Source organism: Cupressus sempervirens, chromosome 9 (assembly GCF_028749045.1).
Source record: "Cupressus sempervirens isolate cs-2001-9-10 chromosome 9, ASM2874904v1, whole genome shotgun sequence".
Lineage (NCBI taxonomy): Eukaryota > Viridiplantae > Streptophyta > Pinopsida > Cupressales > Cupressaceae > Cupressus > Cupressus sempervirens.
In genome coordinates, this window is record NC_143126.1 from 106,999,725 (window position 1) to 107,024,655 (window position 24,931).

At 35.2% G+C, this 24,931-nt stretch overlaps 1 protein-coding gene across 1 annotated transcript; it reads left to right on the forward strand.

The window, feature by feature from the left end:
* The first annotated feature begins 2,503 nt into the window (after positions 1–2,503).
* LOC149537785 (RAF-like serine/threonine-protein kinase PRAF) lies at positions 2,504–24,251 on the forward strand. The gene is made up of 8 exons (XM_089799175.1): positions 2,504–6,641; positions 6,757–6,831; positions 7,008–7,160; positions 8,220–8,383; positions 8,535–8,682; positions 8,929–9,048; positions 9,164–9,251; positions 23,376–24,251. Exons 1-8 carry the CDS (start codon positions 2,646–2,648, stop codon positions 23,540–23,542), a joined length of 4,911 nt encoding a protein of 1,636 aa, XP_089655301.1. The 5' UTR covers positions 2,504–2,645; the 3' UTR covers positions 23,543–24,251.
* Positions 24,252–24,931: the final 680 nt, after the last annotated feature.

The window sequence follows — 24,931 nt, forward strand, 5'->3', positions numbered from 1 at the left end:
TCTTTGATTACATTTTCTTAAAAAATATTAATAAATTTTATTTTGTCGATAACAAATTTCCACAACCCATGGTATTCTATTTATGCTCCTATGTAAGATTGCGTGTGATTTTTTAGCATCAATATTTCACATCATACTCAATGATCCATTAGTAGGGTGAGAGAACTAAGAATGTGAAATAATAGGATGCATACACAGGCTTTAAAAAAAGAAGAAAAGGGGAGGAGGCAAAGTTACCCAGAAGCATAAATATAATTTTGTTTTGGTTGACTCATATAATATGGAAACATCTAATTATATTTTTATGGAGGATTTTACATTACCCATGAGTTTATTTTTTCTACTTGATACGAGATCGCAAACCTATACAAATCCTGATCTTAATTTTATTCAAACAACAAAAGTAACAATATAAGCTTTGTGCTTGAAAACTGAGGGTATTCTATTCCATCGAAGTTTACCCAAAGGCACAATCATGAACACATCCCTTATATCATATCTTCAAAGCTTAACTTTCTATGGATTGGTAAGGAACATATCGTGCCACCTTCATGGATTGTACTCAACCAATTGATAGAGAAACTAAATAATAAAAATTCAAATTATGCACATTTTTAATGAAGAATTTATATCTTCTATGAGTTTGTTTTTGGTACTTGATTTTGGAACACAAACTAAAATCGATCTTGACCTCAAGGTCACTCAAATGGAAGAGGTATCAACATTTGTTTGTGCTTAGATAAAAAAAAATCCATTTTTATGAAGGATTTTATATCACCAAAAAGTTTCTTTTAGCTATTTGATATAGGGCACATACCTACGATGATATTGACCTCAAATTTGCTCAAATGGAAGAAGTATCATCATACACTTGTGCTTAAGAATACATCTATTTCATCAAAGTCACTTGACTTGAGATACAATCCTGACATCATCCTTCATATCATACTTTCAAAGATTGAACATTTATGAATGTTATAACAAAACAACATACTATCACCTTCACTAATTATACTCAACCAATCAAATTACACGATCCTTTAATGAAATATACAAAAAAAGAATATACCATTAAATAAATAAATAATTTTAATAAGATCCACAAAGAACACAATCTATTGGGCCATACCATTATAAAATGCACAAGTAGACCATGACTTCAAATTTTCTAGATCATGTCACTTTCATCAATAATTCTCAATCAATGGATGGAGAAATTAAATAAAAAATAACTTAAATTATACACATTTTTAATGATGAATTTATATCTTCTATGCATTTGTTTTTACTACTTGATATTGGAACACAAACTAACATTGTCCATAACCTCAAGGTCAGTCAAATGGAAGATGTATCAACATTTGTTTGTACTTAGATTAAGGAATATCCATTTTTTATGAACGATTTTATATTATCCAAAAGTTTCTTTTAACTATTTTATATAGGCGCACAAATCTATGTTGATATTTACTTCGACTTTGTTCAAATGAAAGAAGTATCACCATATACTTAAGAATGCATCCATTTCATCAAAGCCACATGACTTGAAGCACAATTCTAGCCTCATCCTTCATATCATACTTTCAAAGGATGAACCTTTATAAATAGTATAATAAAACAAGATACTATCATCTTCACTTATTGTACTCAACCAATCAAATAATGATTCCTTAAGAAGAAAAGAAGAATAAAACAAAAAGAATATACCATTAATAAATAAATACCTGTGATAACATCCACAAAATAACACAATCTATTGGACCATATCATTATTAAGTGCACAACTAGCCCATGACTTTGAATTTTCTAGTCATGATTTTGAGATGAAGACATTCACAACCAAGGCACCGCCCTTGCAAATATGACACCGTCCATATTGCTTTGAAGTGATGCTTTTCTAACGGAAAGGGAAAAGGGTGTCCCAATAATGCATACACTTGCATTACAATTGCAAAGGTTTAGAGTCCATAACTAGAATTAAATCGAAAAGTTTTGTAAAGCCAATTGTTTTTTAAAATAGATTGGACAATCTTCAACGAAAAGACACCACCACACACAATGAGAAGCATTCTAAAGCAGAAAATAAAGTATCATGGCTGAATATAATAAATGAAAGATAAATTTATTCAAGATTTGCGTACATGAGATGCGATACGTGGCAGGTGGAGAATTTTGATGAAGGAGACAACATGGGTGGTATCGGAATTTAACTGGAATTTAAGTGAAATTGAGTAACAGTTGAGTTCCGAACGAAGGAATATTCTGCTCTGCGTCAGGATGCCCCCGGCATGGTTTGTAGGCATTTCATGCCAGGTTAAGTACATGTGGCAATGGCCTTGGCATTTTATGCCGTCGATTAAAGAATAAGTATTTTGTTTTTCTTTGAGATTAAAAAGGAAAAAAAATTGAAAATTTGTTGGATTGAGATTCTGCAGAGGCAGCCATTGAATTTAACGGTCGAAGTCTGAGGAAAAGCAGAAGCATATCCTGAGTATGTGCTGAAGCGACAATGGGACGTTATTCTTGCATTGCTTCTGTTAGGGTTAGAAATTGGTTTTTCCTCAGGCTCTGCAAGGAAGAATTTTTGATGATTTTTTTCCAATTTGGATTGATATCGTGAAATTTGTGGTGAATTTCTTGCTAGTATGATGACTCTGTCGGAGGTGCGGTGTGTAGCTCCCTTTGCGATGGGGGAGACAGAGAATTTTACGAAAGAAGATGGGAATTCTGTACGGGTGAAGTTTCTGTGCAGTTTTGGTGGCTCGATTCTTCCCAGGCCCTCCGATGGGAAGCTCCGGTATGCAGGCGGCGAGACGAGGATTGTTTCTGTTAGTAGGGACGTTAATTATCGGGAATTGATGGCGAAATTGAGTGAGTTGTATGAGCAGGAAACCCTAAGTTTGAAATACCAGCAGCCAGATGATGACCTTGATGCGCTTGTTTCCGTTATGTCTGACGAGGACGTTTTCCATATGATGGAGGAGTATGACAGGCTTGAGGCCGGAGATGGAGTCTGCAGTAGGCTTCGATTGTTTCTGTTTGCGGCGGCCGATCAGCAGCAGCAGCAGCAGAATTTAATGTCAATTGAGGGAAATGACGAGAGAGACTGCGAGCAGAGGTATGTTGAGGCCTTGAATTCCGTGGTTGAGATGAATAGACAGCAATTTGAAAACAATCATATTAGTATCAGTAGTAGCAACAGCAATTATAATAGGAGTAATAGGAATAACGAGAATGTAAATAGTATTAGTATCAGTAATAATAATGATAGCAACACTTTACCATTAGTTGGGAATGGAAGTGAAGCTGGGATTGCACAGCATGTGTCTGTGGCTTTGCCTGTGTCTCTGATGAAACCCTTTTCTAAGGGTGGAGGATCGGCCTCATCCTCGCCGCCACCTTTGTCGCCTTCTCATCATCATCCTCATCATCATCATAAGCTGATGTCTGATGCTGATCAGTATTATCAAAAGCAGACTCATCATCAGCACAATCAGTATGTGCATAGCAGTAATTTAGTCCAGCATGACCTGTACTCTGATATACAAGGGCAATCCCATCAGTACTTGTCCTATTCGGAGGTGCAAGGGCATGAATATAGGCCAATGGGGCAAGCTGAATTCAATAGCCATAATCAATATGCAAATCATCATCATATGGCCATTAACGAATCATTTCAGAACCTGCAGGGGCCTGAATTACTCCCCAAGGGACAGCCCGAGCACAGTGGTCATCATCATCATCACTACCACCATCACGAGCATGTGCCTCAACGGCATGAAACTTACCGGGAACTCACTGCAGCGTCTGCAGTGGAAATTCCTTCAAAAGGGCAAGTTGGCAATGATGGCCATCGTCTGCATTTGTCACACCGAGTTGAGTCTTCTCTGGAAATACCAGTGCCATCTGTGGGTGAGATTCCATATAAAGGGCAGTCCGAGGTTGGCAATTATCATCAGCGTTTGCCCTATCCGCATGAAAACAAGCAAAACACCGGGGTTGAAGTTCCATTCCAATTACAACCCGATGTTGGATGTCATCAGCAGCATCCATCCCACTTGCAATCTGATTCAGGCAGCCATCTGAAACACGTTTTAACTACTGCACCCCAACTGCGGGAAACTATTGGGATGCATGGGGTTGAATCTCCTTTGAAAGGGCAGTCAAATTTTGGCAGCAGGCTTCATTCTGGATTTATGAATGGTAGAGATTACAAACAAATAATGACAGACAGATACGTGGCACACGTTGAATCCCATGACAATCTGCACCAGTCAGAGCAGCATCATATTAACGTTAAATCTGAGTTTTCTGTTAGTATGCTTGACTGTGATGGAATATATAGTATTCCATCACAACAGCATGATTTGCATAGTCCAACCTATTCTTGGCAGCATGAAATGCCTCTTGCATATCATCAGGCTGCTCAAAACATTTCTGATGAGATTTACCATGACCAAGAACATAAAGTTGGCTGGTCAGACTCAGTACAAAAAGGGACCATTCAGCACCCTATTGGCAGGCATTCAGAGCAACTTCAACATTTACAGAGTGATAATACATTGCACCAAGTTGCATTCAATAATTGTGATTATGTGTACAGAGATCACCACGAATTTGCCCACTCAAATTTGCTGCAGAAGAATGCATTTTCACGTACTATGGTTGGGCAAGTAGAGAAACAGTTTTTGCAGAATGATATTGAGAATGATGGATCTTGGGATGCCTCATATTATGTCCCAGGTCCGCAACTTTCTCATGATTTTGGCCATTTACCGCATTCATCAAATGTCTTGGATTTTCATTTGTATTCTGCAGCCACAATGCCTGAGGCAAATTCTAGCAATCACCATGAGAGGTATTTGCAAAACCATCATAATATGCAGGTTCCTTTGGTTTGTGATGAATATGGAAACCCAGTAGACTACATTGACAATCAACCAATGGGAAATTTAGCACCCTTGGATTCTCACCCAAGCTCCAACAGGTATGTACAGGGTGATAACCATGTAACTTGGCGTTGCCAGCCTTATTTTACAGAGGAGGACTCAAGATCGCCAGTGCAAAATCCGAGTCACCAGCAGAAAGTATTTGAAGGTAACTCTTCTTCTCAACAGCAATTTGCTGGAGTACAGTCAAGGCCAACCACATCTGAGGTTTGGGTCCCAAATCCATATTCGGAGCAATCAGTGCCTTATTTAGGTCAAAATCTATTAGACAAGGATTTAAACAAGAGAATGGATCAAAACATGTATTCTGCAGAACAGCCTGATCAATTAGTCACTTTTCAGGAGGTGCAAGAAATAGAGAAGGAAAGGATTCTGCATCCCATGAATGATCAAGTGGAACTGCTGATGGATGGGAAAGCGCATGGTATTTATCTGGAGGAAAGTTTGCATGATAGCATCGAACAAAACCACCTCTGGGATCATTATGCAAGGGGTTATAATGCTTCCCATCCAGATGATGCCTACAACATTACAGAAGTTGATGGTTTCCACAAGCAGGTCATTTCTAACCAGTATGAAACTCAAATATACAATACTTCAGATAAATCTGTAGAGGATATAAGGACACCTGACTTGGGAAATGTTCCACAGAATAAGCTAAGCTATACAGTTATTGGAAGTCATTTGAATGATAGGTTTGGAATTGATGTGCAGCCAAATAATGGGCAAGGGATTGGGTTTTACAATGTCGGAAAAGATGAGATTGCAGATCCTGACCTTGGTAAAAGATATAATCAGGACATTGAAAGGATGGAGCATGTTTATGTATCACATGGCATGAATACTTCAGACTTAACAAATTTTCCAAATTGCAAGCCAAGTGATGTTACTGTGAAGAATTCAAATATTTCTGACAGCAGCAGTAACCACCTTACAGGAACTCATGTCACAAGTGCAATTCAGGACTGTAAGGTACTTGCCATGGAGCCTGTTAAGAGGCAAACAAGCTTCCAGAGTGAAACTGACATCACACGTGTGTCTAATGTTTTTGAAACATCAGAAGACAGCCAAATTCTTTCTAGCAGTGATTTTTCACATGCTATAAATTCTATGGTTGCTTTTGTACATGATCAACCTTCCCTATCAAGATCATCGGCAATTTTTCCGTCTGTGTCATCTTCTTCACCCGAAACAAGAATTGACTTAACTTCTACCACTCCTCCAATATATGATCAAAGTCCTGCAAATAGCACCAATGTGGCTTTGCCAGAGAACCTGTTGGCAGAAACTGAAGAAGGGAGAAAATCTGGCGAGTTGGATAAAAATCCCATCTTGGAAAACATAAGAATGATGTCTATTACAGCACAGCTGGAAATGGAGAACAAGTTAAAAGACCCTGAATTACCAAAGCAAGACGAAGATACAGATAACAAGATGAATGAGAACAGCATGAATAGTAAAATGAATGCAGATTGTTTGGTTATGTCTAAACCCATGGATCTGTTGTCACACAGTCCAAGCATCCCACAATTAAATGTAGTACCATCAGCATCCGAGATATTGGGTAAGCAGCATTCTGTTGGAAATGAAAAAGAAGCAATAACAGAAGTTGATTATAAGGAAGTAAAAGACGATGTTATGTTTCCTACTTCAGATATTGAAGAAACCATGCTCCAACAAGAAGTTAATGAGGTAAGGTAGACATGAAATTTTTGTTTCTGAATTGAATGCTTGTCATATTGAATTCCTAATGCCCGCCTCTTCACTATTTGCAATTTTGTTAACAATATTAACTTTACTATTACAGAATTCAGACGCAGCAGAAATGGCAAGGAAAGCTGCAGCAGAAGCTGAGGCACAAGCGTTGGCTAAAGGTTTGCAGGTATGAACTACTCAGTATGTTCTGATTCATTTATGTATCAAGAAACATGCAATCTTCTCTTTGAGGTGGTTGTTTGTCTTTTAGGTACAGTAAATGCATAAATGCGTGTTCTTAGCTCATGCTTGAGGTCCATTTCAATTTTTTATACATCCAGTCCTTTACATTACATCTTTCAGATAATAAAAAATGCTGACTTGGAGGAAATACGGGAGCTTGGGTCTGGCACGTATGGAACAGTTTATCATGGAAAATGGAAGGGATCAGATGTTGCTATCAAGCGGATCAAAGCCAGCTGTTTTGAAGGAAGGCCATCAGAGCAAGAACGTCTGGTAGATACCTTTTTCAGCTTCTTCTATCATACATTTGAGCATTGTTGTTTAAAACCAGAGCTTTATTTGTTGTTGCAGATACTATAAATTTTGATTTAATTAATGGAAGAAGCATGCCATTTGCATGACTCTTATTGAAGATGAGATTGTATGAGCTCAAACAGTTACAGGAATCAAAGAGCATTTTCTAAAGATTTCCGAGGAGTCTAGACTCTAGAGCTTCACTTAGATTTTGGAAGATGATCATAACAAGTCTTTATTAATAGAGAGTTGTCAGTTGTAATATGAAGAACACTATAAATAAAATTCTTGACCTTCAGTTAAATTTCTTTATTGAGAAAGTCATTTCTTTCATAATATGGTTAAGTTGATTCCGAGAAATGTATTTTTTCATAGTGACAGGTTTATTGCTTTTTGTAATCTTGAATTCATTTTCTATACTACAACCAATATTTACCATTTGGAGTTCAAGGTTTTTTGATGATGATCTGAAAGAGTTTGTAATAAGTGATTTGTCCAAGTTTGGTTGATGTAAAATGGCTAGCATTGGAAATGTCACCATAGGTTGTCAGAAACACTTGTATGGAAATACCACAACTTCATTGTGATACACTTTAATGTTTGGTTCTCTAGTTAATCAATTCCCTATAAACTAGTGTCTATCTTGTTGCATTGCTTGTTTTGTTTGCTGGAGGTTGTTTAATGCTGAAGTTCATTTCTTAGAATTTAGTTAAAACCAGTGCAAAAAATGAATGACAGTAAAAGCTTTTATTGATTACTCTAGTTTGTTGATTGATTAGCGATTATCAGTTATTGTTGGGAAACTACTACATAAATTTGTTAAGATCAATTATGCTATCTGTGCATTTGAAACAGGTTTGTAGTCATACTTTATTTTGTTGTGATTTGTGCACACATTTTGGACAGTTTTGCCATGAAAATAATGTTTTGAGTTGGCTTTGTTGCTTGCAATGACCTAATATTTTTTGAGACAATTTAGTGTCATATTTTAGCTGCGATATAACTTTTTTCCGCATATTTGTATTATTTCATGTTCAGATAGCAGACTTCTGGAAAGAGGCTTCTATTTTAGGTCAACTCCACCATCCCAATGTTATATCATTCTATGGCGTTGTTCGAGATGGGCCTGGTGCTACCCTAGCAACTGTTACAGAATATATGGTGAATGGGTCCCTGAAACAAGTCTTGCGCAAGAAGGACAGGTAAGCTTTTAGAGAGAATGTAATAATTGGCTTTGACATTGATTGAGATGAAAATTTCAAGTGGTTGGATAGTTGTAATATTGTGGGTTCTTTGGTTTATATTCTTTATGATGGCTTGTGAGTATGCTTATAAAACAGTAAAATATCACAGAACCATTGATCGACGCAAAAGGTTGATTTTAGCAATGGATGCTGCATTTGGCATGGAATATTTGCATGAAAAAAACATAGTCCACTTTGATCTGAAGTGTGAGAATCTTCTGGTTAATATGAGAGATCCACATCGACCAGTTTGTAAGGTATATCACATTTCATAGAATGCTTATAAATTTAATTTTCATTCTCGATAAAGATTTTTTTCCAGCATGGTTAAAATATAATTTATAGGCATTTAAAAATATTATACAGGTGTAAGCTTTTGAACATTCCTATGTCTTATATTTTCTTTTTCATCATCACTGGTGCTGTAAAAAGTGCTCATCAGAAATGCTAACTCTAACCTGTGCTTCAAAGTTTATTTCTCATTGTGTGTAATTGGTTTTCAGATTGGTGACATGGGTTTGTCAAAGGTAAAACACCAAACTTTAGTTTCAGGTGGTGTAAGAGGAACATTGCCATGGATGGCACCAGAACTTCTTAGTGGAAGAAGTGGTGTAAGTGATAAAGTAAGCCAATCTTGAAACATTTGTGGAATTCTTTACATGCTTATATCTGCTTAATGTTTAGCATGTTAGATCCTTTATTTCTTCTCATATGTTTGTGCATCTGATTTTTCTACAGATTGATGTTTATTCTTTTGGAATAGTAATGTGGGAACTTCTTACTGGAGATGAGCCTTATGCAAACATGCATTGTGGATCAATTATAGGTATGCTTGACTGCCAATGAGTTTGTAAAATGTACTGATTCAAATTTCTCAATATGCAATTCTAGTGTTGAAGTGGTTGGTGTTTTTAAACAACAATTCTCAGAGCCTTGTTTAATTTCAATTATTGCTGGCTGTAACTCCTAGACTGTTGTCCATGACGGGCAATATATGTTTACTATTTTGAATATATTCCTCTTCTCCACTTAGAGATATATTTTACTTTTTATCATCCTCCACTGTTGGCACCATCATTGGATTCTACTTTGATTTTTTAAGTAGCTACCTGACGATCCCAATCTTGAAGATCTGTTTTTTCTTGCGCTGATCACATAAACCTTGCCTTATTGGCTTTTACCAAACTATTTCGGGCATATCTGTTTTGTTGTTATTGCCAAGCTGTTGCCCACATGATCAGTAGAAAATAATCAAATTTTTTTTACATTATGAGAAATTGGATGTCTTTCAGGGTCACGAATGAGAATCAGTGGGATTTCAAATAGATTGTTTTTCTCTACTCAGAAATTAAACTCACAATATAACACATTTCTTGATACATACATTTTGAATGACTCATTTTTGGAAACAAAAAAAGTATTTAATTTGAAGATGGAAACATTTAAAGATTCTCTTGTATTATGAAAAGCTTTACGCAAATGGAAAACATATTTACGTAATTGAACAACCATACCCTCATGAAAAGAACACTTATTTACCCTCATGAAAAGAACACTTATTTATTATATGCAAGATCTCCAGAATCTGGGAAACTGCTTTGCTTCCAAATCGTTGCCAGTTTTACTCCTTTTGTGTGAACTATTTGCCAGGGCCCCAATTTCAGGGAACATTTTTGCCTCCAAATCAATGCCATTTCTACTCCATGTATTAGAGCTATTGGCCAGAACCTGGGAAACTGCTTTACCTCCAAACTATTGCCACTTTACATCATGTATGTTGCTCTTAAGATGGAGTAATCTGGGACAAAAGAATCAATTTTGACAGAGTTCTAATACTCAGAATACCACAATCTAATATACTCTCTCTCTCTCTCTCTCTGGAGCAACTGGAAACTAGCGAAAATGGCTATCTTACAACAATTATATTTAAGAGTATCCCACAAAGGAGTGGTCCTGTTTCAGCAGTATATCATAGTAAGTACCAATCCGACTTTGGAAAGTATAACTATATTATATGTGTTTATGTGTTGAACTAACCAGATCAAGATACGTAGAAATACCGGCCCTGATGAGAATTTACTTGTTAGGGATGCAATTTCTGTCCATTAATCTGTATCTTTGAATGTGCAAGTTATTAATCTTCCTGGTGTGGTGTTACTGTGCTTAATTTTTTTGTCTTTTCATACCATCATTTAGATATTGACTCTTCAATCATTATTTGGTAGTGGTGATATTAATGATTTTTTCTTTATCACTAGATTGATTATTATATTTTCCAGTTTCCAATGTAATGGAGGTTATACCTTGTCACACCAAACCTTTTTCGAAAAGTGAATCTCCTTGTAATGATTCTGCTTAGAATTTTGGCTATGGTTTTCTTTATTGGCAGCTTATTGTGAACCTGCTTTGCACTATTGTATCTTTTCTCCCAAAATAGACCTAAATTTCTAGGAAGATTTTTAATAATGGCTTGCATCGGAAATTTTGGCTGCATTTAAGTTTTGTTTTAAATTTCTTTTTACTGAAGTAACTGATTAACAAAAAATAGGCAATTTTGGGAACTTATGAGAACCGAAGGTAAGTGAATACATTATGATTATTAAGAAATAGTTGCTATAATCTGTTTTACCCAAAGTTTTGGGGACGCGGACAGGATGGAAGGGGAACATATTTCTGAATCCCTGATTTTTTGGGCCATTTTTGGGAACAACAAAAAGGACTTCTATATAAAAAACGTAGAAAATTTAAAATAAATAGGGGAATTTTAAATATTCATATGAAAACATTGATAAAGTAACCTATATACATCATAGAACTTTAATACATAAAACTTGTGTTAAAATTGTCAAGTTAATTGATATATTAGAAACTTGTGATTAGTTATCCTTAGGTCCAGATGTACCAATTCAACTTTTAATGACTTCAAACAACTTAAACAATCTCATAAATCCACTTGGCCAGTATAACAACTCACTAGTAATTCAACTCATTCATTCATCACTTAGCTCTCTGTTTACATAACATACCTTTTTTTGTTAAGAATGTAACCTGGATAATTCTACAGGTCTATTAGTACAGGCCGTACCTTCTTTTATGGATAACATATATCCAATGATTGGCAAGTAATACATTTATATCTTTCCTAGAGGTGCCGGCTATTTCCAAATAGGTGTTCTTGTTTTGCATATAACTAAACTAATGTTTAGTTTTGTTAATTCTAAACATAATCCTTCAAATCGCGGATTTAGGGATGATATTTTTTTATTGCCAAAATGAAGGGTCATGTCCCTTGAGGGACATACCCTCTATATCGGATATATGTAGGGTTGAGAAAGTAGTTTGGAGAAAACACATGCACAGAAGTCTGATTCTCCAAGCTTTCTCCTTCCAACGAAGATATAACTAGAGATATTCTCCATCACTCAAGGTCGAGTATAGAAGACTGTACATGCAGTAAAACATCAGTTATATCAGCAACAATAAAATCTGAATACATATATTGTTTTAAAGATCATTCTCAGCATCTTGGAAACTGCACTATAAATCTGATTCAAGATAAACAAATTTCAGAACTTTACATGGTATCAGAGCCACGTTATCAGATCTAGGGCTCTGCAAAATTTTCAGTAATCAGACCTTATATATTTTCAGTAGTTTTATTTCTCTCCCATTTTCAATGGCATATACAATCAGACCTGAGGACAGATTCGATGGAAAGGAACACTTTGAAGCATGGAAATTCAGAATTTTAATGATTCTTGAAGAAAACAATGTCAAACAATTTGTTGATGGAGCATCCAAACAGCCACCAGTCGAACCTCACAAATCCATATGGACCAATGGAAATAGAAAAGCCATTCAAATCATCTTGGATGGAGTTAAAAATGATATTGTACCTATGCTTACGAAACACCAAATTGCCTACGATATGATGAATGCATTATGGAATGCATATGAAGTAAACAATGCAACTAGGGTCCTTGCATTAAAAAGACAACTGAATCACATCCAGATAAAGAAAGGAGAATCAGTAGACTCTTATTTCCTAAGAGTTGCTGGCATTAGAGATGAATTGTCAAAGCATAGGAACCATCATTAATGACACTGAACTAATACTGATGGCCTTAGATGGTTTGCCAGAATCATGGGAAACATTTGCACAAGGAATAAGTGCTAGAGGTTAGCTTCCGGACTTTAACAGACTCAAGAATGATTGTCTTCAAAAAGAGTCAAGAAAGCCAAAGAAAGGAGGAAAACCAAAAGTAGAAGATGAAGAACTTCATGTTCTTAATGCAAACTCCTATAAAGGCAAGAAAAAACTCTTCAAGAAGAGAAAGGGAAATCAGAAGGGTGGAAAGCCCAAGAAAGATCTATCTAAAATAAAGTGTTTCAAATGTGAAAAATTTGGACACTATAGATCTAATTGTCTGGAAAATTCCAAACAACAGGCAAATTGCACAAATGTCATTAGAGAAGAAGAGACTTATGATCCTTAAAACCGTGTTTTGTATTCCTCTCTATCAAATGAAATCTCAAATAAGGCATGGGTAATAGATAGTGGATCTTCCAGACATATAACGGGATACAAAGAAACTCTAGATTCCTTATCAGAGAAAGTGAATGTTGAAGTTACTATTTGTGATAACTCTACACACTCAGTTGAAGGAATTGGAAGCTGTACTTTGAAACTAAAAACAGGAAATACTCTTCTTCTTAAAGGTGTACTCTATGTACCAGGGATTAAAAGAAACCTAATCTCAATAACAACACTAGAAGATGATGGACACAATGTTGCATTCGTGGATGGCAAAGTATTAACTTGGGCTAAGAACTCTTCCATCAAGAAAGCTAAATTAATTGGTCAAAGAAAGGGATATTTGTATGAATTGAATACAGAATCCAATGGATCCATTCAAGCCCTAGTTCACGAAGCTGATAATTCGAACGAAATATGGCACAGAAGATTAGGGCATCTAAACTTTAAAACCTTATCAACTATGGAAAAAATGGTTACCGGATTACCTAAATTAAATAAAGATCACCTTAGTATTTGCAAAGGGTGTGCCCTGGGTAAAAGTACTAGAAGTCCTTTTCATGATAGTACTAGAAAAACAAATAATGTACTAGAATTAATTAATTCAGATTTATGTGGACCTATGTCCGTTCCCTCTCTTGGAGGATTCTGGTATTATATTTTGTTCATAGATGACTTCTCTAGGAAAACATGGATTTATTTCTTAAAATGCAAAGAATCAGAAGAAATCCTACAAAGATTTAAAGAATTCAAAGCATTAACTGAAATTTTTTCAGGATATAAAATTAAAACCCTTAGAACAAATAATGGAGGAGAATATACCTCAGACTTGTTTAAAAGGTTTTGTAAAGAATCAGGGATCAAGAGGAAGTACACTGTTCCTTATAACCCAAAACAAAATGGGGTAGCTGAAAGAAAAAATAAGACAATTATAGAAGCTGCTAGGGCTATGATTTTTGATCAAAATCTAGAATAATATCTTTGGGCAAAAGCCTCTTGTATTGCTGTATACATTCAAAATAGAAGCCCTCACTTCTATCTTAAAGATAAAACCCTTGAAGAAGTATTTACTAAAGTAAAACCCAATATAAGCAAGGTTGCATGGGTACTCGTACCCACACCCCTAGTACTCGTACCCACGTACCCAAGTACCGGGTACACGTATCCCACGTACCGGGTACTCGGTGGAGAGCATCATAGCTAAGGACCTTGATTAAGATTTTGATTTTTTTTTTTTGTTTTCTGTTTTTGTATTAGCTGCTTGTTTATCAAACTTAATTCAATACCAAATCAGTTTGAAACTTTGATACTCATTAACAATAAACTTTATCACTGTTCAAGTTAAAAGTTTATCATTTGCAATATGTCATTGTCATATGGTTTAGGATCTTCTTGTTCATGTTTAAAGTCTGCCTTCTTTGTTATGCATCTAAGCATTTCTCATGTATTATTATTTCAAACATATAGCAAATCTGAAACTGAAAACAGTACATTACATTTGCAAACTTTATCACTGTTCTTGTTTTGAAAAACCATTATCATGACTCATAAAATCAGATTTTTTATAAATATAAAAAATGTAATTTTTAAGTAAGTTTGTCATACCCAAGTACCTCCGTCCCCAATTATGAAAAATACTTTAAACATTCAGCAATAGCATATATATATATATATATATATATATATATATATATATATATATATTTGACTTATGGCTTATATTTTCAAATTTCTTGTTTTGAATGCTCAATGTCATGACTCATGACAGATATTTTGATTTTTATATTTTCTATAAAATATTAATTATATAGAAAAAATTAGGCTTACACACGTACCCCCGTCCCCTATTTTGAAAAATATGCGTACCCGTACCCACTCCCGTACCCGTTCCCGTTCCCGTACCCACGTACCCATGCAACCTTGAATATAAGTCATCTCAGAATTTTTGGATGTCGTGTATACATTCATGTTCCAAAAGAAAAGAGAACCAAATTAGAACCATTTGGAAGGAAAGATATCCTTGTAGGGTATAGTGAAACTTCTAAAGCATATAGAATTTTTATACCTGGATAGAAAACTATTGAACTTAGTAGAGATGTAATCTTTGAGGAAGATCTTGCATTCAAAAGAGCCTTAAGTTCCAATGAACCTTCTCCTTTAATTTTTGAAAGAATTAGTGAATCTGAATCCTAGAGGGAGAACCTAGAAGAGGTCGAAAATGAAAACCTTGAAGAAAATTCAAAGAAAAGACCACTTTGGGTCATAAAAACAGTTGAAGCAGCTCAAGATTTTGCTGCACCTTCAGGATCAGTCAGAGAAAGTAAAAGACCTAAAGATTCTTTCGTTATACAGCAAATATGATAAACGGAGCCAACCAATCCTTCTGATGCTATTAAACATCTAGCCTGGAAAGAAGCTATGATAGAAGAATATCAATCAATTATGAAAAATGATGTTTGGGAAATAGTTCCAAGACCAAAAGGAAAATCTATTGTTTCTTCCAAATGGATATTCAAAATAAAGCATGTTGTTGATGAGAGTATTGATAAATATAAAGTCAGATTTGTAACCAGAGGTTTGTCTCAGAAAGAAGGGATTGATTATGAAGAAACCTTTGCTCCTGTTGCCAGATATACTATTGTTCGAGTTGTCTTAGCAATTGCTGCATCTAAGGGATGGAAGGTATATCAGATGAATGTAAAGACAACATTTCTCAATGGAAAGATTTTAGAAGAAGTCTATCTAGAGCAACCAGAAGGATTTGAAAACCATGATCCTAATGCCTTTGTTTTCAGGCTTAGGAAAGCTCTCTATGGGTTTAAACAGGCTCCCAGGGCCTAGTATGAAAGGATTGATAAATATCTCACCGGCTTAGGATTCTCTAAGAATGAAGCCGATTCTAACTTATATTATAAAAGAGATAAAGATGGTATGGTAATACTGATATTGTATGTTGATGATTTATTAATCAAAGGTGATGATCATCTTATAGATCAATGCAAGAAAGATCTAGCTAGAGAATTCGAGATGAAAGACTTTTGGGGCTTCTTCATTACTTCCTAGGATTGGAAGTACGACAAAATTTTGATAGTATCATACTGAATCAAGCAAAGTACATGTCAGATATCTTGAAGAAATTTGGAATGTGGAATTGCAAGTCTATGTTTTCTCCAATGGAGACCAATTTGCATAAACTTAAAGAAGCAGCTGCAGAATCACCTCCAATAGATTCTACTCTCTACCGACAGATGATTGGGTCACTGATGTACCTAGTAAATACAAGACCTGATATTTGCTATGCTGTTCATGCCTTAAGTCAGTTTATGTGTGAACCTAAAGAGATTCACCTAGTTGCTGTTAAACACATTATGAGATACTTACAAGGCACTCTTAATTATGGACTCAAATATGAGAAAGTTGCTTTAGATTTGCATGGATTCACCGATTCAGATTGGGGTGGAAGTGTTAAAGATAGGAAAAGCACTTTAGGATGTTGTTTCAATTTAGGGTCAGCTATGATTTCATGGATATGCAGAAAGCAATCTTCAGTAGCTCAGAGCTCCACTGAAGCGAAATACATTGCAACAGCGATGGCCTCTTGAGAAGCAGTATGGCTAAGGAAGTTACTTGTGGGATTATTTGGGCAAGCCATGAATCCTACGATTATTCATTGCGATAATTAGAGTTCCATCAAACTCTCGGTGAATCCAGTTTTCCATGACAGAACCAAGCATATTGAAATTCCTTACATCATGTAAGAGATATGGTCGAAAGGAATTCTGTATAATTGGAATACATTTGTACTATAGATCAAACAACAGACATACTCACCAAACCTCTATCTAGAGTAAAGATAGAACATTTCAGGAAGAGACTTGGTATGGTTGAGTTGTAATTCATTTGTACTCTTTTGATTATTAATAAAATAATTTTATTTTGTCAGGCTATTGACTGTTATGGGCTCCACCATGTGTAATCATTATTTAAGAGGTGACGATCTTTGAAATAATGAATACTTGTGTAAAAGGCATTATAAGAGATGATGATCTCTTAGATAATGTACTAAATAGTAGATTTTACTATAAGATCCAGATGAGTTGTAGACCATTTTGTGACATTGACATTGCTATGTTCATGGGTCATAAATTGGATAAATGAAGAATTTTTGAAATTCTCCGAGTTTATCCTGTATTTTGGTAGATCTTAAACTGAGGATCACGTTGTAATATAGAAATACCAGTTTCTATGAGTCACAACATGTGTCTTATCACTAGTAGCAGTGATTTGTCATATCACAGGTTTAGTAATATAATTTTGTATCATGTGTTCTATGATACTAATAGTAAGAAGAGACAAACAGATATAGAGTATTAATTCTTGCTTAACATCTGCATTGATGTTGCTAGATTTGATATCTCTATGTAGGATTATCAGGTTAAGAGGGAGTGTTAAGAACGTAACTTGGATAATTCTACAGGTCTGTTAGTACAGGCCATACCTTCTTTTATGGATAACATATATCCAATGATTGGCAAGTAATACATTTATATCTTTCCTAGAGGTGCCGGCGATTTCCAAATAGGTGTTCTTGTTTTGCATTTAACTAAACTAATGTTTAGTTTTGTTAATTACAAACATTATCCTTGAAATCGCCGATTTAGGGATAATATTGTTTTATTGCCAAAACTAAAGGTCATGTCCCTTGAGGGACATACCCTCTAGATCGGATGTATGTAGGGTTGAGAAAGTAGTTTGGAGAACACATGTACATAGAAGTCTGATTCTCCAAGCATTCTCCTTCCATTGAAGATATAACTAGAGATATTCTCCATCACTCAAGATCACGTATAGAAGACTGTACATGCAGTAAAACATCAGTTATATCAACAACAATAAAATCTGAATACATATATTGTTTTAAAGATCATTCTCAGCATCTTGGAAACTGCACTATAAGTCTGATTCAAGATTAAAAAAAATTCAGAACTTTACATTTTTGCTAATCTGAAAGTAGAGAACATATTCTAAGATTATAACTGAATATCATAATGGAACGACATAAAGTAATTGAAAAACCATTACATCATACAAAAATGACACTATTAACTAAATTTATTATACCAGATATAAAATTAGAATGTAAGCAACGACTATATCCATTTCATACGAAAGACAACTAAATTAACTTCCGTAACTAACTTCTACGATTACATTTTGAAAGAAACTAATCGATTTAACTATATTTACAATAATAAATTTCAAAGTAACATAGAAGTATGTTACTTTTACCCAGCCAACCTCTTGAGGTGTCCACAAAATTCTTTTATCATCCCGCTTCAGAGGTTTAACCTTCAAAGGCCTATTAACAAGTGACATAAGATATTTATTTAGTTTGACAGACAATAAATAAATTATTTTATGTATAGATTACTTCTTATTTTAAAAAATATTTTTATTTTATAGTTGTATTATTTTTTATACATTTTCAAAAGAATATCTTTATTTTGTTCTAATAAAGATTTAGTTTTTTACATTTTGAAAATTTCTACTCTTTTATCTATTATATATGGTTATGAATAATATTTCTTTAAGAGGTGATTTCTTCTCTTCCTTCCTATTATATCTCATAATATGAATTTAGCTTAATTTGATAATCATCGTTATAGATTAACAAGCATTAAAAAAATTAAATCTTAACTTTTTTTTTAAAACTAGAAAATGTTTAGGCATGAGATTCATGAAATTTAGACGTTTCATATCAAAGTGAATCATAATCAGTGACATCGGGTTTGAATGTGTTCTATCATGTTTGAAGGAAGTGCTGAAATGATGTTCATTTAACTTCTACAAACCAGGTAACTCAGAAGTATTTGTAATCATCAATTTAGAATAAACTTTTTGCACCATAAGTTGAGATATTACCACTAAAATTGTTGTAGCAAGTGCAATTAGTAATTTATATGTGATCAGTTTTAGTGTAGAAGTTAGTACATAACCTTGACCTTACTTAATTGGTTAAACCAAATCAATATTTGATCCTTATGGTTGTGCTATTGCCCTTTATGCAATTTAAATATTTAGTAACTATGATTTAACCATCGGACGGCTCTATCTTTCATTTTTGTCAAAAGGAAGACACCCAAACTCCATCAAGGCTTTTTTAACATGTAGTTAACACAAATATAAATTATCAAAATGTATATAAATATTATTATTATATATTGTTAAAATATATTTCAAAATTTCCTTCAATTTCCTATTAGTGCATCCCTTGAACCTCCAACAGGTGCAAGTGCTAGTCAGATATTAAGAAGAATAGATCGATCAAGCAGATTGACCCTAGCATATATAAGTAATCAGATCAGTAAATCATCGTTTATTCCAGGATGTAGCATTATGCTTAATCATGTATGCTTAAAATATGTATGTGTTATGTATTGTTTGATATGTGCAGTAAAATATATGTGTATGGTGTATTTGATGAATATTCCTTAATATACTGATATTGGCAATTATGTGGGAGTGATGACTAGATTTCCAATATGTCTATCAATTTTCTGTAACCAACCATGAGGTTAGGAAAGGAGTATGAGGAGGGATAAACTGTAATGAGGTTCTCTTCTAAGCACCCCACCTTGTAGTGGCAACGGATAGTCCCATGATGCCAAGGGGGTGCAAGGAGTGCCCTGTCCTTGGGATTATTAGTGAAGGATGCTCTGGACACCCTATTGCAACTTCCCCACCAACCCCAACAATGGTTGATTCTTAGAATGGATTCTTTGGGATCTCAATTATAGATGGTGAATAAGGTGGCATGAGTTGGGAGAGCAGATACAAGTGTCCTCACTAGGTACACCACATCATGAAGGATGGAGGAAGGCCGAGACTCCAAGAGAGATGATATATTGCTCTTGGCCCAAGGGGAGAGAGTTGCTTTAGGCACCCTATTGTTTTCCCTCATTTGAGCCATTATGATTGAACTTTAATAATATTTTATATATCGTATGTGATTAAGATGATTGTGAATATATATGTTCTCTATTCCTAGTAGTAATTATTGATATTATGTTATGAATTTTTGCCTAATATGATTGCAGGATCAAGAAGTTTCGTTATATCTCTAACTAGGTATGTTCCTTGTTTATTGAATATGCAATTCTATGGCAAAAATAATTAGGACATACGCAAAAGGGGAGATTACAAGTGCACAGCTTATGATCTTTAGGGGATTAGAAATGAGGGACCAGTAGGGCTATATCATTGATCATTTGCTTGAAATTAGAGGAACAAGCCACATGAAATGGGATGGCATGGGCATATAATAATTTGGCAATGGAAAACTTTGTTGCATTCCATGTTTTCACATTAAACATATCCGCAATTGTCCCTGGTCTGTCACCTCCACTGATCTTTGTCTTTCCTTTTTGTGGAAATTTCACTACTTCCGCTAGTAGCCATGGATGGGATAGGCATATGTGATTGTCCACTTATAAGAAAATGAGCTGGCATCATCGCACCTTGAGAGCTCATTTCTGCATTCATGATTAGTCTATGAGCCTCTACCTTCTCAATTTTTTTTTTCTGGACAAAGTTTAACTCCATGACCTATAATGCCCCCAAAACGAAACTGTACACTTGTGTAGATTTCTCTAAATTCCTTCTCGCAAATGTGACAAAACCACATCATACTCCCTCTTGTACTTTTTCCTTTGGTATCTAGGTTGACACAACTTGGAAAGGTTTTTTTTCAACTTGTTAAAAGGGCCCTTTGATAGGGTTTCAAGACTTCTAAACTGAAGTACTGATGTGGATGTGGATGCCGGTGCAAGAGTTGGATGCCTGACTTTTTTTTTTCGATTATGGATGCGCGCGCGCACACACACACACACACACACACACACATATGCTAGGGTCAATCTAAATGCAAGAAATATACCAAACTAAATCATTTGATTGTGGAATTGGAAACAAAATGTTCAAGTACCTCAGCTACCTAAGCTAGGCCTTAAAAGCACAAGCAGCCTGGGCATTAATACATTTTGAAGGACAATGATTTCAGCCACATCTTTTCAGTCTTTTCACAAATAATGGATTAGCAACAAAAGATGATTCCTCACCTAAGAATGGAAGGATTCATAATTTGAAATGGTGGGACAGCTCAAAAGAATCAGAAGTAACATATGAAAACTACACCTGACATGCATAAATCAGATAGAAAATCTAATTTTCATCGGATGGTTGGGATACCTCCCGCATCTCCAAACAATGATAACACAGTTCATTCGGATAAACTTGACTGCCCAGGTATACAGTAAACTTGTGACATCAACAACTCCAGAACTCCGCAACATGGTCAAAGATTGTTGCCAAGAAATAGAAAAGATAAAATAAAATGCACAAAATCACATACAGCCATTACAGACAGTTGAATTTTCTGCAGCCATCACATATACATCCTTAGAAAAGTATCTCCAAACCTAAGAGAAGAATTTGTGGCATGCCATCTGTCTTGGCCAGAAATAAAACTCTTTACACGAGTAACCTCAACTTATAAGGCAAATCCCTCATAATCAAAGCATTATAGTTTAGGGAAATCCATGGACCAACAGGATGCCCCAAAAAGCACGTCCACAAGCATCCACAGGCCTGGGTGGCGCTTCCTGGGCACATCCAGGGAGAATCCAAAGGCATCTGCGAACCAGAACGCATCTGCACCAGCATTCGGGGGTTTCAAGAGAATCAGTATCTAAGCTTCTAAAGGGCACTCAAATGGATTTGATGGTTGTCTGAACACTCCCACTCTCTACCGAGGCTGAAACTCTTGCATTTGTTTTAGTTTCTTGCATTTCATTGACAGTACTATCATTCTTACTGCTTCTCATGTTGATTTTCTGTGATTTAATGAAACTTTAAATTGAAAAATGGAAAAAAAGAGCATTTCTTCCTGTAAGTTTTGAAAAAAATGCAAAAAACAAAAAAAAAAGGATAGATTGACTTGCTCTTGAAGAAACTGCAATCTCACTATCAATGATGCCTTAGATTCGACCTCTTTTGCAGCTGCTTCTTTAATCCCTACTAATAACAACTGCCCTTCCTTCAAACCCCACTGCATCTTTTTTCACAAACAAATCATGTAATTTGAAGTGAAATGAAGCTATTTTTTTTTGTCTGGAGTGAGCTGGAGTGTGGGATTCTATATTAAATGTTTTTCTTTAACTTAGAAATATGTTAATTTTTACAAGGGAGAGCTGGCTGCCCCAGAGACATCCAGGGATATCTGCAGACTTCCTTTGTGTATACATGTTTCAGGAACACTTCTGCTAGGTTGGCTGATTTTGGGGACATTCCCTAAACATCTGACCATACGTGGGACTTCCTGGAAATGTGGACTCTTCTATAAACCCTGGGGATGCATCACAGGATTTCCTTGGCTACGATTCATACTTATAAAAATTCTTGCATGGGTTATACATGAACCAGTTCAATTTTTCTGTGTGTCATGTGGGCGGGTAAAACGCACTTTTGGAGTGCTAAGTGAATTTTTGTTATAGCTTTTTTGAAGGTTCCCATTTACAGCTATTTCCTGGAACATATGGATCCCTTTGATTTTAAATGTTTCATATCTGGGATAAATATGGAAAAGAATAATGGATATTTTATGTTTCATAGTTAGGGATGGGTAAGCTAGAAAGGAAAAGAGAGAAAAGATTTTGTTTTTACTGAATTTGACATTGGTTACCCTGGATTACTTTGTTAGTACTTTTTCATAAAGCTGTGTTTTTTGTTACCTCAGAGTAGCTAAATATCTCCAAATTGGAAGAAACCCATAATCTTTGTGTTTTTGCCCACTCCTATAAAATTCTTGCCTTATGAAAGCAGGTTGTTATGATCTACACTCTTTCTCAACTGAATCTAAACTGTAAAGTCTATATGATGCTCTACATGCTTTGTGACTTTTATTAGAAAAGGATTTGTACTGATGTTTGTTTCCTTGTTTTTCATCTCAAATCATTATTTCTTCATTGTAAATCTCAGTAAAAAGTTATTGTTATAAAACCAGTAAATGAGTAATTGAGGAAAGAATACTAGTTTTCTACCACTGCTCATCCAACTTTGATTTTGAGACGACAATTGAACATTTGGAAATGAGACCACAGTAGTTTGATTCTCAATCTCATTTTAGAACCTGTGAAAAGTTAAATTCTTTGACGACTTTCTTCATAGGAGTAAGTGCTTTAAGTTGCAAAAGCCACATACACATGCACAGACTTTGATTGCCTTTTTTGATCTCCAGAGGAATATTTTTACAATGTGTTGTAATTTTACCATAGTTTTAATCTATTATTAACTATTTCAGATTGAGATATAATGTCTTTATAACCTTGTGATGTCTTATCATTGTTTTAACGATTGCAGGGGGTATTATGAAAAATACCTTACGGCCGCCAGTTCCAGAATGGTGTGAACCTGCTTGGAGATCATTGATGGAAAAGTGTTGGTCGGCGAATCCGGGAGAAAGACCGCCTTTCTCAGATATTTCCAGAGAGCTACGGGCAGTGGCTGCTTCGATGAATTTAAAATGAGCAAGCCAGTTTTGTGACCTTGTCTTGATATCAGTTTCATAAGTCACATTGATCTCAATGTGCATAATCTTTTGGGAAAATTAGTAATCAAAGTTCACAGAGGGCATAGATTTTTAATATTAATAAAACAGAAATACAGCAGCCTGCCATGGAAAACATTTTTGCCTCTATAATATGCTCGTAGGTTTGAGAACCTTTTTTACATATTGAAGCTGTATATACATATCGATTGTTCTGGGCTGCTTCTGTACCTGTGCAATATGGTACCATTACAGTGTGAATTTACTGCCTGGCTCTAGCTGGTGAGTGGTGGGAAAATACATAAATGTCAACAGCTTGGTGATTGCCTCTCTAGCCAGCATTGCTTACAGGTTCCTGATGCCATTATGCTCGATAGCTATGTCTAAACTAAGGGCAAGTCCTTAGTCATATATTTTCTGGTGTGATTATCTGGTATGATATGCAAACTCATATGTTGGCTATAATGGATGGTGGCAGATTGAAGGAAGCAGCAATTCAGGGCGATAAAACAGTACCAACAAAATTAATTGCATGATATGGAGATATAAAATCCCTAGCTGAATCTTTGTATTTTTGGTCTCTATTGAGACACACTTATGTATATCTTAAGTACGAGTTTCAAGAGGCATTTGACAGCCTATGTATTATATTCATGGTAATGAAAATAAAATAATGTGTAGTATGTGAAGTGAGACTATCTGTAGACTGCACCGACAACTTGAGATGTCCCGTCTGAGCATGCTTTGCTTTCGTAAGTGGGAAATGCATCATTAATCATGCTTACAATCCTTCTAAATATTTGACATAAATAAGCATTACATGGTTTTATAATGCATGAATTTTACGGAGATGAATCAAAGCAATAAACTAAAAGGTTCAAGGCACTGAGGAGCTGTCCCAGGTTTATTGCAGTTTTATTACTTATGTATCTCTGTTTAATCATAAACTTGTACTATATTTAGTTAAATTCCATTTATGTGTTCACCAGAAAGTATACCGCTGCCTCCACTCTTTCTCTTAGTGAACATAACACTGACCATTGCAGCTTTATTTATAGCATTTAATATATTTGCGCAGATATATATAGTGAACAGGCTATTTTTTGCATGGATATATATAACGAACTGTCATGTCCCCTTTTCAAATAATTAAAATAAAATAATCTTTGCTAAGGCAGGCAGGCCCAAGAAAGTGAAATTTCGGAAAAAGGGGGTTAATCTTTGGAAACCGTTGGACTAATAAATGAAAATTATTATTAAAATATGTTTCATTAACCTCTCTTGGACGTGAGTTACAGTTATGCCCTCTTTTAAGGGGTTTTGGAGGCATTTTGGGCTCATTCCAGAACTTGATTTTTGCTCATTCTTT

Excerpts from the sequence above, each read along its gene's own strand:
- LOC149537785 (XM_089799175.1), top strand. The coding sequence starts at position 2,646 with ATGATGACTCTGTCGGAGGTGCGGTGTGTAGCTCCCTTTGCGATGGGG. Across the intron at positions 6,832-7,007 it reads CGTTGGCTAAAGGTTTGCAG|ATAATAAAAAATGCTGACTT; the intron begins GTATGAACTACT and ends TACATCTTTCAG. Across the intron at positions 9,252-23,375 it reads GCATTGTGGATCAATTATAG|GGGGTATTATGAAAAATACC; the intron begins GTATGCTTGACT and ends TAACGATTGCAG.